The 15,679-nt window shown below is 39.0% G+C and overlaps 1 protein-coding gene across 5 annotated transcripts in view; it reads left to right on the plus strand.

Annotated features, from left to right (window-relative positions):
* Npas3 (neuronal PAS domain protein 3) overlaps window positions 1-15,679 on the plus strand; it is an 819,449-nt gene that overhangs the window by 250,374 nt on the left and 553,396 nt on the right. For 3 of the 5 annotated variants that reach the window (XM_029541029.1, XM_029541030.1, XM_021201531.2), the window contains exon 3: window positions 6,667-6,911. In XM_029541029.1, coding sequence (XP_029396889.1) covers window positions 6,667-6,911 — 245 coding nt within the window. Of the gene's footprint in view, window positions 1-6,666; window positions 6,912-7,022; window positions 7,074-15,679 lie in introns of all 5 variants that reach the window. The other 2 variants (XM_029541027.1, XM_029541028.1) reach the window with 1 other exon arrangement.

The raw sequence follows: 15,679 nt of genomic DNA on the forward strand, positions 1-15,679 counted from the left end.
ATTCAGCTCATGTCAGGGCAAGTGTAGGTACTGGAGTAACTGTAGACTTTACCATTAACTATGACCAGAGATCTGACAAGTGTGCAGGTGTTCAAAGGTTCATGAGTTAAAATGCTGAAGCCTTTGATGAATTTTTGATGGCTGCATTTTTAATACAGGTCTACCTTCTTCCTTTGAGGCTGCATGGCAGATTAATTGATAAATAGGAGTCTGTAGTTCTGGGTCCTCCTAAGCAAAACAAGTAGGAAAATCCATAAAATCTTGCCTGCCTGGCTCCTTAGAAGTACCTTAAAAGGGCAAAATTTAAAGCCCTTTTCCACTGCTCCTTTCTTCCTCTGTTGGGGGATAACCAAACCCTGCCATGATCTTTCAGAAAGACTACATATTAGATTGTAAAACTTTCCAGGAAGTATTCAAGCTGAGGCTTAGTGGTGAGGTTTCTGTGGAGAGGGGTAACATTGAACTGATAACATCAGTATCAAAGAAAATGAATCAAAACATTTGCATCACAAAATATATTTTAGCTTGATTATTATTAGTATTGTTATTATTTAATAATTTTTTACAGTGCAGTGGTTAGCCCCTCCCGGTCTGCCCTCCTACTTTTCCTCTTCCCCTTCTTCCCCACCCCATCTCCAAGAGGATGTCCCCACTTCCCACTCCCACCCCACCAGACCTCCCCACTCCCTAGGGCCTCTAGTCTCTTGAGGGTTAGGTGCATCTTCTCTCACTGAGTCAAGACCAGGCAGTCCTCTGCTGTATGTGTCAGGGACCTCATATCAGCTAGTGTGTGCTGGCTGGTTGGTGGCTCAGTGTTTGAGAGGTCTCAGGGGTTAGGAGTAGTTGCAACTGCTGGTCTTCCTATGGGGTCGCCCTCCTCCTCAGCTTCTCCCAGCTTTTCCCTAATTCAACCACAGGGGTTCCCATCTTCTGTCCATTGGCTGGGTGTAAGTATCTGCATCTGAGTCTTTCAGTTGCTTATTGGGCCTCTTGGAGGGCAGTCATGCTAGCCTCCTGTTTGTAAGCACACCATAGCATCAGTAATCGTGTCAGGCCTTGAAGACTCCCCTTGAGCTGGATCCCAGATTGGGCCAATCACTGAACCTCCTTTCCCTCAGTCCTTTCTCTATTTTTGTCCCTCCAGTTCTTTTAGACAGAAACAATTCTGGGTCAGAGTTTTTGACGGTGGAAATGAAACTCCACCCCTCCACTTGATACTCTGTCTTTCTACTGGAGGTGGACTCTATATGTTCCCTCTCCCCAGTGTTTGGCCTTTCATCTAAGGTCCCTCTCTTTGAGTCCTGAGTGTGCCTCACCTCCCAGATCTCTGGTACATTCTAGAGGTTCCCCCCACCACCTCCTACCTCCCAAGTATATCTACTTCCATTCTTTCTGTTGTCCCTCGGGGCTTCACTCCTGTCTCCCCTGCCCCCAATACCTGTTTAGGTTCCCCTTTTCCTGTCCCTGTCCCCTCTCCCACCCATGTCTGTCCTGGTTTGTAAGAGCATGTCTCTGAGCAGATCACTGCAGGGGAGGATAGTGTTGGGTTACTGTGTTCCCCTGTTGCTCTTCTGTTGCATACACTTTGCTATTGTTCTCATTGTTGGCCTCTACAGTTGTTTTAGTTCAGTCATAATTTTTAACCATTGTAATGACTTCCAAACCAAAAGGAATCAATTTTGCATATCTAATGTTGATGATACTCAAAAGATATTGCTTCCTTATAATTTAATGAGTAACCAGTTCAAAGTTGCAACTTTCCCTATAATGGACAAGTCCAGTAAATGATTGATATTCATAGCTAGTTCCATGTGTCAGGAAACTGACAATGCCCTTTCTTTAATTGTGATTTGGTTCTTCTATTTCCTCAGTTTCTGTATTAAATACAGTCTCTCAGTGTGACATGACTCTTGGTGAGGAGCCTGAGGGACAGACATCCCTAGTTGTGTGAGCTCTCCAGGGTCCTGGATTTGACCTCACTAGAACATTCAGATTAGCAAGCTTTGGAAGATATTTTGAAAGACAGTCTTCCTTCTAAAAGAGCCTATGTGTTCTTTATAACTTAAAATTACCAAAATGACTATCACCATTTAAGGTTTTCTGCACATACTTTCAGTCTTCTTGAGTACTCTATTCTCTTCATATTTATCACATGTTCATTTTTATATATGAACAAAATTATTTTTCCTACAGCTGTATCCCATGTTTGAGTGTACTGAAAATGGCTACTCATTCCCCTATCTAGAAACTTTTTACATATATTCAAGCGTACATTATTAATTACATATGTGTAAGTATACCTGTGGCATATGATGGATAGGCCCTAAGAACAATAAATGTTATTCAGAAGAGAGAGCTCAGTGCCAGCAGTCAGGGTATTGTTTTAGTCATGTTAGTGAAAGGAGTGTTTCCATTATAAATGAGCACTGTGGACATTCAAAGAATCAAACTAGCCATGTGAAATTCCATTAGTCTACCATCACATGACTTATACGGTAACTATAAACATTTCATTTAAACAGTATTTCTAACAAATAATAACAAAAGTACGTAGTGATATCATCCCATTTTACAGATAAGAAAACTCAAGGCATTAAAATTATCTTTACACAGTTAATAAGTACCAGAGCAAGGATTAACACCAAATATTTTGGCTGAATATTTCTTGTTCTTCTAATAGGAACTGGAGATGTATGCTTAGTATTTCCCTCAGTTGGGGTGATTGAAAATCACTTACTGATCTCTTGGAAAATTAACACAGAAACACAACCTTGTGTATGATATTTGGTAAAAAAAAATATGTATACAGAAAAATGGTGTCTTTTGAACTTATTTATTGATCTTGTTATTTGCTCGTGATGATCTTCTTTGCTGCAGAGGACTGAGCAGTCACCAGAGAGAGCTGATGCTGTCACAGTCTTTGCTGAGGATTAATGAGCTCTCTGTTCCTTTTATCCAGAATCCAAACCAAGCACAGGAGAATTCTGGGATGGCTATATCCAGGAAGCCAATAATTATGAACTGGAAGTTTTGTCATGTTTTTGATGGGAGAGATAGGCACTGTGATATTTTCCTCCTACACCACCAATATATGCTGCTTCTGCATTTTAGAAATGCAGCCCAAATGTTTTGTCTAGAACATAATATACAGAAACAAAGTTTGTTTTAGGTTTTAACATGGTCCTTAATTCAATTTGAGAACTGATTACAGCAAGGCTCTACTTCATAAAGCTGAGCAGAGGATTAATCCGCAAAGCTGTGTTATTGTCTTAAGATCTTTAGTTTCATCTATTATACCAGAGTCTCAACAGCCATTATAATCCTTTGACTGTATTTTATTGCTGTTGCCCTCAAAACCAATTATTACTTATTATAGACACAGTGCTGTCATTCTGAAACTCTTCGGAGCTATGGTGTATGCATAATGATGTGCTGTGGGAGTCAGGGAAACCCTATATTATTAAGACAATGGCCAAGAACATGACTTCAGTAGAGGGGTCTATTGTGTGTTAGAGTTGAGGGAGCTAGTGTGAGAAGGTGACAAAGAGAACAGGAAGGTGGTAGTGTAAGTGCTTATGAGGGTGTGTGTGTGTGTGTGTGTGTGTGTGTGTGTGTGTGTGTGTGTNGTGTGTGTGTGTGTGTGTGTGTGTGTGTGTGTGTGTGTGTGTGTTAGTAACATTGCTCAGTGCTGGTGTGGAAAAGCAAGTGAAGTATATTTAGGCAAAGTGTTCATAGACGTCAGTACCTATCTATTCCCCTCCCCGAGGCTCAAAGGGTTGTGTCCCGATCAACCCATTGGGAGCCACTAGCTGGTCTTCTACCATCTTGCAGTTCGCTTCTCCTGATGCCATATTTTTTTACTGTTTTAATTGAATTACGTTTTAATATTTTGCTTATTTTTATTGTAACCTAGACAAAATATTAAATTCATATCTATCTATAGGTACCATGTATAATGTTCAACACATGTAGGCACTGTATAATATTTAAATCAAATTAAACATTTATCTCCTTAAAACTTCATCGTTCCTTTGATGGAATCTTTTAAAATGCTTCCTTCTAGTGTCTGTCTTGCACTGCCCCTTGTTGCTGTATACAGTCACCACACCAGGCCTGTGCACCCTGCCACTGTTTTCTTCATTCCCAGACAACTTTAACTTAGTGCCCATCCATCAACCTCTCCCTCTTCATTCCCCCCTCTCCTAGCATCTCCAGCCCTCATGAGGATTAATTTTTCCCCTTGGTTTATTGACAAGCCTATTCATTAATATCAATTTCAGAATAATTGCTTAATCATCCACTTTGCTTTAGTTGCATGGAGAAATTTCTAGTGTAAATATTAGGAATATTAATTAGATAATGAATTAATTCATTTATGATCATTTGGGTGACAAGGAAAATTACACATAACATCCATGTAAAGCTGCCTTCCAAATTGGCCTCCCCAGTTATGACCTAGTTGTAAAATGAGTCACTGATCCGAAATTGACCATAATGTGCTTTATTGTCATGCACAGTTAAACAAAAGAAACTTGAATTAGTTAATATATTAAAAGTTGAAACTTTCATATTTAAAAAAAACTTAGATTCTTTTCTTTTTCAATCTAGAAGTGGCAACACTGGGAGTCTGGCAACATGAGTGGCGAGCTGAAATCATGTGTTATCTCTTGGTTGGGATAGTTGGCCTTCAATTCCCTGGTTCTATTTACTTACTAAAAGCCCCTTCCTTCTCCTTAAAGGCCCTAAAAATCCCTGCTCTAGAATTTCATCATAAGCACTTACTGAAACAAGGAAATGTCATTTTAATCCCCCTTCTAGATTTGTATTTAGTTATGAGAACACAGTAAAGAAAAGCAATAAACTCCAAGCACTGCACCGTCCCCTGCTTATGTGTAGTGTAGAACACCTAACCAAACTGAACTAAACCAAATCAAACTAAATCAAAACAAAACAAATGTGGAAAACCCATGGTGTTTTTGGCATGGCCCACTTAGCTGTTGCCAAGTGAATTAGTTGTACTATGCAAAGGGAGACCCAAGATCCTCTGGTCTAAGATCTTTGCTTGGATCCTGGGTATACCTACACTAGGCCCTATGTTAATGCCTCTGACTTACATAGTTTTCAGTAATCTAATATTAAACATTTGTAGATTCTAATAAACTGATCACAATGTTGGGAAGTATGTGACGTAACACAATTTTTCCTTATAAGTTGATCATGTTTCTGCCTGAAGTTATCTCCTGAATCATATTGCTCATTATTTAAATGATTCAAAATAATAGCATTAGTTGCCTAATGTATGCATGGATACATATATATTTATATGCATTTATTTACTAACCACATGAGCATATGTGCTGCTTGGGCTATTAAACCAGCAACTACCATGGCATTTCTTAAGTTAAGCAGATATTCTGTTAAGATGTTTGGGGTATATGAAGAGCATGTGTTTTTCCACTGTGAGCAATCCATGGCTGCTATAATGTGGTTTGGCAGATTATCCTTCACTTTTTATTTATGGAAGATGCAGGCATGCTGCTGAAACAGTTTTGATCTCCTTCTCTACACTTCCTTCCTCGCATCCTCCCTTGTGGCTCTTGTTCTTTTCCAGGAATCCAGGATATGGATTTAAACATTTAAAACATCTCCGTTCAGTAATAGATAGTCACCAGTTATTTTTATTAGTTCCTTGATGCTGCACATATAACCCAGTTAGTTATCACTGGGGTCTGAGCTTGAATACATTGCTCATCAGATACAAAGCAGTGAGCGTGGCTCAGAGGAGCCAGGTTTCCCACCAGGCTCTCACATACGGCTTCGGTGGTGCCAGATTCGGCTCTCAGCCATGCGAGCCACACTTCAAACAGAAATACACATGAATAGTTAAAGGAAAATGCTGGATCCAACCTGTTGCCTCCTCTGTGAAGTAATATGTCTATAACGTCTATAAATTTTAATAACCCAGACAGAGCTTATCTTTCAACCTAAAACTCATGTTATCAGAAAGTTTGGCTTTGGGTGGCAGTTCATTCTCCAGTGTCTCTGAGACTCTATCTCTATGCTAATGCAGGCCCCCTTGTATGAAGTTATAGTGTTCTCTTATCAAGGAACATCAACACCTTGTACAGTCTATATTTTCAGTGTGCAAGTGTGGAGATCCTTGTAGGGGTCTAAGAACACCGGAGCATTATCTGTGTTGATTCTGCCAAAGTGGCTTACTCTAGGATTTACCTTTGTTCTCCAAGATGATAACTGAAACAAAAATTACAAAGTGTTTCTTTTGGAGGCTAAAGTTTCTAGTGGCAATGAAAGTTGAATGAAGCAAATCTTGAGAATCAGTATATGAACACAACCATACAAGCTGAGTCTTAAACTGCTTATGGTTGTAACACCGTGCCTCACTTGTAAGCCTTATATCTTAGAAACAAGGGCTGTATCTCACTGTCTGGACAGCTGGAAGACGGAAGTGTTGTAACAAGCAAAACATGATTTTATTAATTATAACTGTTTGTGACAAGCGGACACCGTAGGCATTACTTAAAATTCATCTAACTGTGGCACTTGAATTCCGGATTCATTTTTTTATCTATTTTGGGTGGAAAGGAGATAGAAGCTAAAAATCAGAACCACATGTTCTAAAAGCCTTTCCTACCTCTTTGTTTTCAGTTTACAAGCACTGAGAAAAGAGAAATCCAGAGATGCTGCTCGCTCCCGCCGGGGAAAAGAAAATTTTGAGTTCTATGAATTGGCCAAGTTGTTGCCTCTTCCTGCCGCCATCACCAGCCAGCTCGACAAGGCATCCATCATCCGACTTACAATTAGTTATCTCAAGATGAGAGACTTTGCCAACCAAGGGGATCCTCCATGGAACCTGAGGCTGGAAGGCCCTCCACCAAACACCTCAGTAAAAGGTAGGTTTTAGGCCACTGCTTTTTCTGGATTATGGTGGTCGGTCTGTGTCTCTGGAATGAAATGCTCACCAGCACCCTCTCTTCTTTTCCTGCATATCAAATCCTTTAAAGGGATTCAAATGTGGAAATCTGAACTCTGCATGAGAAAGACACCATGTGAAGGTGAAATGACTCTCTTCTATTTCTATTTTATTTTAGAAAAGTCTGCCCACCTAAACATTCTTTTACATTAATTAAGATTTTTATAGGAGTTAGGATGAAATAATTTACATATGTGTTATGATTTAGGATGAAATAATTTACATATGTAAATATATGGGGAGCATGGCTCATAGGCAGAGCAACTGTGTTTTGTCTTAACTGAACAAAAACAGGGAGAGAGTAGACCCAAGCAGAGCAGGCAGTTTTGAATTCATGACATTATTGACTTTGAAAATCAATCCCTCTGTTAATTTTTCATGTTCCTCTATGGACACATTGGCTGAAAGTTATGAATATAAACATATATTTGTTTTTCAAATCCTTTAAATAGTTATCCTTAAAATTATTTTTAAATAGTAGGTCTGTCCGTCTGATGATTAAATTTTAGAATTTCTTGTTTCCTGAAACTTCTAAAACTTGAGGGCATTTTTAATGTTCAACTATGCATGGATTAATTGACATATATGTGGTATTGGCCATTGATTTTCTTTTCTTAAGAGTGTATTATTCATAGTGGATAGCCAAAAATCTTGAGGTTCTCATGTCCTAACATATAAGGAACCTTTGCAAGCATCAAATAAAAACAGACTGAGGAGGTGTAGATAACCTCTCCTGTGGACAAAAGGCAGATTAAGTTCTTTTCCTTAAGATTGATTTTTATTATTTTAATTTTATATATGTATATGTGTCTGTGTCTGGTTATGTACATGTGAGTAGGGGTGCCCTAGAAGGCAAGAGGTCTTGGACCTTCCTGGATCTAGAATTGCAGGCAGTTGTGAATTGCCCAGGGAGCTGGGAACTAAACTCAGGTCCTCTTAACTGATGAGACATCGCTAGATCTACGTGTGTGTGTGTGTGTGTGTGTGTGTGTGTGTGTGTGTGTGTGTGTGTGTTTGTGTGCTTCAGGGTAAGACAGGGTCTTCTTATATAGACCTGGCTGTTATGGATCTCACTGCAGACCAGGTTTTCAGACTCACGGAGATCTGCTGGGGTTAAAGGCCTATGCCACTATGTCCATCTGAAATAATTCTTAGGTGATGTCATATTGCCAGCTACCACTGGAAAAGTCCTTGTAACTTTGGCTGTGTTGGGAAAGTTGTTGGAAAGAGTACTGGTGGGGTGCTGTCACCTTTTATTTGAATTCTGATCAAGATGAAACGTCAGTTGTGACTGTGATTGCCATTGCATGCTAAGAGCTGTGATCACACATATGTGAATCAATTAGTTTGAAAATTCCTAATCACCAACCATGACCTTAGAAGCTCTCTAATGCTCAGAGTATTCCGACATGATGCTATAATAAGAAAGCTTTGTTGCATGCCTGTATGCAGTTATTAAAAATAATATATAAACTTATATTAAGGTGGCATACATAGGGAGATGTACATAGGGATGTGTGAAAAATAAATGAATTTTGCATATAGGCCTGACTCTTTTCTTTCAGGTATTTTATGTATATATAAACATTCCAGTAGCTGAAACCTGTGACATTTCTAGCTGCCAACATTTCGGATAAGAAAGACAGACATCATCCATACTTAAGCCTTGTGTTCTTAGGGGAAAGGGGAGTTGACACAAAGTCCCACTTCTAACCAAGAAGCTGTTTGCATTGGATACCAGGTAGGAAAGGGAAAATGAGTTTTCTCTGAAGGAGTAATACTGAGTATATCAGCCCCACACGGAGGAACAATTGGCCAACACAAAATGGACTCCATGCTTTTGTGTCGTCCCCCCCTTGTTGTTTGTTTATCTTTTTTTTCTCTTTTTTGTTTTCTTTTGTTTTGAAGTTTGATGGGTAGGGAGTTCAGGGAAGGGGAAAATGTGATTAAAATTATGCAAAATATTAGATAATATAAAAGAATTGTGTTCTGTTTGAGAGAGGAAAATTAGAATTTGGATTTCTCTATGTTATTTTCCTTTTGAGCAGGGCTGACAAAATTTCCTATAAGGGAACTTGGAGTAAATATTTTTGGCTTTGGAATTCACTCAGCCCTACTCTTACCAACACACACCCAAAGCACCCCTCATGGGTAGGACGTCAACCCGACAATAAATGAACACATATTCCTGTTGGCTATTCTGCCTTGGAGAATGTAGATTATCAATTTGCTGACATAAGAATGCATGGCCTAGATACCAGAGTAACCCTGAAATTTCACAAAAGATTTGTATATAATTTTACTGCATGCGTGGTGGATAAATTATTAGTTCAGGCGTGATTATCTTTATGTTTCGTCTGAACAATGTAAAAGGAACTGATAAATTTGGTGAGTCAGAAAACACATGGTGTAAAATGATATTTTTTAATTTTATATAAATTGATAGACTGGACTTATATTTATTTGCTTATCACAATTATAATTTGCTTCTGTTCTGAATGTGTTTAAAACAGAAAAGGCTCTCTTGGTAGGAAAGGCGGCCTAAATAGACAGAAGAGGGATGGGTCTTGCTCACTTTGTTCTTGTATGATGAAACAATGTAGGTTTGGAACTATGGTCTTTTTAGATGTGTACTTTTAGATCATATAGAAATATTGACTTATTTTATATAGATGAGAGATGAGTTTGCAGTGAACTCATAACAGATCTAAAACCAGAATCAGTGCTATAAACAACATTCATTTTGTGTCATAATTATCAAACATTCCAGGTGAGAATTTTGTCAGGCATAGACTGTAACTACTAATTGATTTTTCACTGTGTGGCTTTCAGTCAGTTCAGCTCTGGAATTACTTGTTATGATTAAGATGGGTAAGAAGATAGAGCATGGTCACATTTCCCCATGGATGTCACAGTCTATGCCAGGGTGTGAGGTATCACTGATGATGGCAGGGAGGTGGGGATGGTTACTGAGGAGCCTAGAAGGAGATAACACATCTTAGTTAATGATTGTGGTCGAGCATGGAAATTGATGCATGTTCATTGTTAGTAAACTTGCGATAGACTAGAGCTGAAGATGCAAGTTCAGTGACTCCATCCTTTCCACACTGGCTCTCCAGTGTTTCTGGGATGCAGAATCACTTCCTACAAGCTGACACTGGTATAGAATATGCACACAGCTTATTGCTTTATTCTAACTCTTTAATGCAAAACTGCTACTCGTTTCGATCAAATAGTCATGAAACAACAACATCAAAAGAAATTCATTTTAATTTATTAAGGTCTTCTATGTTGTGCCCTTGAAGAAGTTCATATGGATAAACAAGCTTATATAAATAGCCCGCGGCATCCTATGAAGTGCAGTTCATAATCCAACAATAAAACAGACAGACATTATACTTTGAGCCTCTCCAGACAGACTCTTGAATAAACCTTAAACCTAAAGGCATTTTGAAATTTATATGAAAAGTGCTCACACCATGTAGGCAACATTTTCTAATGTGATGAGTTGATCATGCTAATAATTAAATTTCAAAGCTGAAATTTAAATTTGTCCCACATAACTATGTAGAATTTTAATCATTTTAATTTGCTGCCTCTGAAAGGTCTTTTACTCTGCCCGGCATTCATCACATCTTTTCTTAGCAGTCTATAAAGGTTGATGAGTTTGTTGTGTGATACCCATTGTATACAGATTATTACAAGTTATGCTTGCAGGGGGAACACTCAGGTGACAGTGTGTAATATGTCCCGAGTCAATTACTTCATGGAAATGATATGTTAAGCAATTGGAAGGCAACAGATAGTTTTTTTCTATTATTTTAGAAATATCTGTATTGTTATAGTACAGATCAAGTCTACAATGAACATTATGCATTATTCACGAAATGACCAGGCGTTCTCGGCAGTGTTTCAGCTAAATAACTGATGATTGTAACCTTTAGAGAAATCTCATTGTGGTGACTGTTGGTAAATCACTTCTCCATTCATAGTAATCTCTATTTAGAGGCTATCTAGAAACCATTACATCTTTTATTAATCTTAAAAGCAATAGCTGCTGATTTGACATTTACTAAAACTAGATAAATTTTCTGTCTTCCTAATATCATGGACTTCAGTCAATTTTTGGAGTATGTCTCTTGCAACTCAATTAATCTGAGGACATTTGCCATTGTACACCTAAGTTTTATTTCAATTCAAACATTCCAGAGTTTTCAATGATAATTTGCCTGTGTGTGTGGCAGTGAATGGTGCTGAATATATAAAATGTATGGCAGCGTTAGTCTCTGCAGAGGAGCAATTGGAAAACATGAAGACCGCTGCTGATTAAAGAGCTTTTCTATCTTTATAAAATTTTGCTGCAGCGAGTCTCAAGAGATGCTTCATCAATGCAGAACCCCAGTTGCCCTTGCAGAGGACCCAGTTAAGTTCCCAGCACCTGCATGGTAGCCTGCAACCATCTCTAATTCCAAACTCAGGGGACCCAACGTTCACTTCTGGCCTCCATGTGAGCCACGCATGCATGTGTTGAAGAGTCATTATTGGAGACTTAAGTACTCATGCATGTGAGGAGAAACTGGCAGGGCTGTATTTAAACATGCTGTCTGGCCTTATTCAAATGCCACACTCCTATGTAGACAGTGGTTCCTAGCATACTCATTTAAAGTAGTCATGTAAAGCAAGCGGTGCAGTAATGGGTAGTTTAGTTTTAGGAGAGGCACGGGCCTTCTCAGATGAGCTGAGCATGTCTTCTGAGTCTGCACAGCTGGGATGCCTTTGCTGTTACTGTCCCAGCATTTTCGTGGATGCTGATGAGCATTTGCTTCTAGCAGCTGCCCGCCGTGCTAGGAGGCAAGATGCACATCCCCCTTCCTCAGAAACCTTGCAAGATGAACATTAGTTTGTTACTCTGAGCCTGTGGCATCCCTTGATTTTCTTTTCACATAGGCAAGGGTTTCAGGACCAAGAGTGGATTCTTGTTACATTTGGAGTAGAAGCTTCCTTAGAGGTGGACAAGCAAGTTAAAAAAATGGAAACTTGGCACTTACTTGGTCCTTGTTCTTGCCCCTGTTATCCTCAGGAGACTGAGGGATTCATTCTGATATCTAGTTCCATTTGCCTCAATCCAAAGTTGCTTGTGGCACCAAATGGAAACATATCCAGAGGCAGGGCTGTCAGTGCTTATTACTGTTTGCTTGAGCAAAGTGTGCCTGGCCTTAGTACTCCATGGAAATATAATATTATGTAATTGTTCTTCTCAGGTATGTCTCTAGGAAACCTTTTTAGTGATGCTACTGTTCTTTTCTATGTGTATCTGAGGTCATTTAAAAACTAATCTTCGATTTGACTTGACAAGGAATATATATATATATATATATATATATATATATATATATATATATGGCTCTGCTTGCCCATGTTCATTCTCTCATAGTGGGAAGAGCAAGATATTTGATAAGTAGGGGCAAAATGATGGGGAAAAATATATTTGCAAGATTCTTTTGGAGTTTCACACTTGTGTGAAAAGTTTGTCTACTTGTGTGGACTGTGATATATGGAATCAGAGCATAATTTAGCATGAAAATATTATGTGACATCTCTAAGTTTTGTGTGTGCATGTGTGCGAGTGTGTGTATGTGAGTGTGTGTGTGCGTGTGTGTATGTGTGCGAGTGTGTGTATGTGAGTGTGTGTGTATGCGTGTGTGCATGTGTGCGGGTGTGTGTGAGTATGCAAGTGTGTGTGTGTGTGTGTGTGTGTGTATGTGTGTGTGTGTTTTGCTATATGTCACTGTTTGACTCATTGGTCCCATTTCTTGTGTATATGTTATGACTGAACATCTAGAATTCTCTTCAACCCCATACCCTGAAGGAAAGCTTATTTTGAAGAATTATCACTGAGAATGTCTGACTATCAAGATGTGCATGTCAGTTATTTACAGGGAAGAAGAACTGATCCTATCTCTATAGTACAGTGGTTCATAACTGGTACAGGGCCACTTATACCATCATGACTTGAGTCAGAGTAAGGCAAGTCCATGGCCAGCAACTCTCAGTGAACCTCTTTTGGAAGTGACCCTGAAGAATCATGGGAAAGACATGAATCCATGATAAAAACACAGGACTTACAAGAATATTCTCCCCATGGTATTATTTCTAGTACTTTATTCTTGTCTTCTGGATTTGTTTTTTGCCAAAAAGGAAAATTGGATACCTGGAGGGAAGGGGGGGCATTTCTGGAAATGTGAGCACAAAAAAAATTGAACATGAGCTCAATCTGCCCTCTCTTCCACTATCATCTCATTTTCCCATAGCAATCAGTGCTGCAAGCCATCTATATGTGTTTTCATATATGTCACTATTATACTAAAATGTCCTCCTTGTAGGAACACACACACACACACACACACACACACACACACACACACACACACATTCATACTCACAGACTCCCCTTTCCCTCCCTCATCTAGGACAAGCACCATGGCTGGCATTCCCATAACAAAAGTTACCAAAAGAATACTGGAACACATTCACTTTAACCACATTTTATGCGACCCTGAAAGCCTTCAATAAAAAAGACCTGAACACATGCAGAAGACTATTTATTCTTGTCTCCAGGCTCAGTAAGGATTGGACAGCCCATATGGATATGACTAGATGATATGACATGCCTTATGTTTTTAGAGTCCTCTAGATTCTTCTCAGCCTGTCTGTTCGACATGGGGCACAGGGACAACCACCTGCCACTGAGAGACTTTGGGGGACAAAGGGGAATGAAGGCCAGAGAGAACATCTGTTTTCTAAAGCTTTTGTACTTTTGTTCATGTCAAAGTTTTGTGCTTTGAAATTTGTTTCCTGAGTTTGCTATAGCTGGTGAGTTTGGTGTGTTCCTGTTCAGCTTTTGATACCCAGTTCATATGTCCCATTTTTATGTAAAATCCTCTTCTTCCTGAATCATCAGTCATCTATGTGAGGCACACTGACATTGTTCTGTCACTTTATTGTTAGCCTATCCTTTATGTACTTTTATTTATTTGCCTGTGGACTAGGGCATAAGATCATTGAAAGCATCGTCTGGCTCCTTTTGTTCATTTTAACAGCTAAGAATGCTGCTTTGTACCTGGAAGAGTACTGAGTCCTGCTTTAGAATTGAATTATAATAAAGATTTCTGCTTTCACACTTAAATAACACTCATCAAGTGCTATGTTTGAGCAGCTGTGGGCAGGCGCAAATGATAAAAGTGGAAGAATAAAAAGAAAAAAAATAGGAAAACTGGAGGGAGAACAATGGCGATCGTGTAAAATCCAAGGAAAAGTAACTTGGGTTGTAGAGCAGGCATGAGAGGGAGTAGAAGTTCTTGGATGAGCCCTTGTCCTTGTCCCATTGGCTCACTCACAGATGCACAGGGAGGAGAGGAAAATCCCAGTCTCACAATGTCCATCAGCACCAGTGTAATCTGAAGTCTGATCAAGAGAGTTTTGTCTTTTCTCATAATTAATTTAGTGCTCCACACTGGACTGTTCACATTTTCTAGGAGGAGGAGGAGGAGGAGGAGGAGGGGAGGGAGGAGGTGAGGAAGAGGAAGAAGAAAGAGGATATCTATATATCTGTCTATCCATCCATCCATCCATCCATCCATCTACTTTCTAATTTTGAACTCAAATTTTGTAGAAAAGATTTAGCAATTAGTATCATCTGAGGTGGCTCAGGTTTCTTGAAGCTGTGTATTATTAGTGTCACAACCCACGTACTTTCTCACTTTGTATTCTGCTAATATTCATGTCTTTTATTTTACTTTATTCCCCTCAACAGAAGGATATTTTATATCTCTATCATGTCTTGATCTATAAATATGACCAGCATACATGAACACATGGAAACATGTACATAAATACACATACACATTTTACTACTGAAGTCTTTTAAATTTGTTTTGATCACTGAGATTCGAAAACATGTAACTGTTACAAATCAGAGCCTGAAAACAAAGCACAAAGTTTTGTAAAAATGTAGCATCCACAGAGTAGGTCCCAGGAACTGTATATGCTTTTTGCTGTTATTTGCTTTTACTTTCTTGGCACAACTTTAAGGCGCACTCTTGTATTCTTTACATTTGACTTTGAAAATCTACGGGTTCCTACTAATGTCATGCGTCAGTCATGGCACCCTGTGGCACTATCTTATGCTGTTTGGTATCCACTTATTTAGGACTTTCAAGTTTCTGTGCTCTGTTTTGTAAGACTGGAAGTCTTGAATGTGCTTTTGTTAGCCCTATAACCTCTTCCAAAGCATAATATATAGTTTCAGCACTCTGTGGATAACAATATTTCATGAGCATAGCAGAGAGTCACCTCTGACTGCTTTATATGATTGAAATTGTACTATGACTTTAATTTACGAAACTGCTTCCTAGATACTGTGCATAAGTCTTAGCTGTGCCTTAATAAACATGTGGTGACCTCTACCTATGAAACTAATGTGGCTTTGAATACTGATTGGCTACAGCTTTTCACATCGTTTTTGAGTCTGCAGAATGTCAATAAATGCCAGAACCTGGGCCAGAAAGGAGGGTAAAGAGAATGTTTTGATCTATATTTTTTAGAAGCCAGGCATTAATCCCATTCTTGTTTTGAAAAGAGAAAGAGAGAGAGAGAGAGAGAGAGAGAGAGAGAGAGAGAGAGAGAGAG

This window comes from Mus pahari, chromosome 7 (genome assembly GCF_900095145.1).
Source record: "Mus pahari chromosome 7, PAHARI_EIJ_v1.1, whole genome shotgun sequence".
In the NCBI taxonomy this organism is placed as follows: Eukaryota; Metazoa; Chordata; class Mammalia; order Rodentia; family Muridae; genus Mus; species Mus pahari.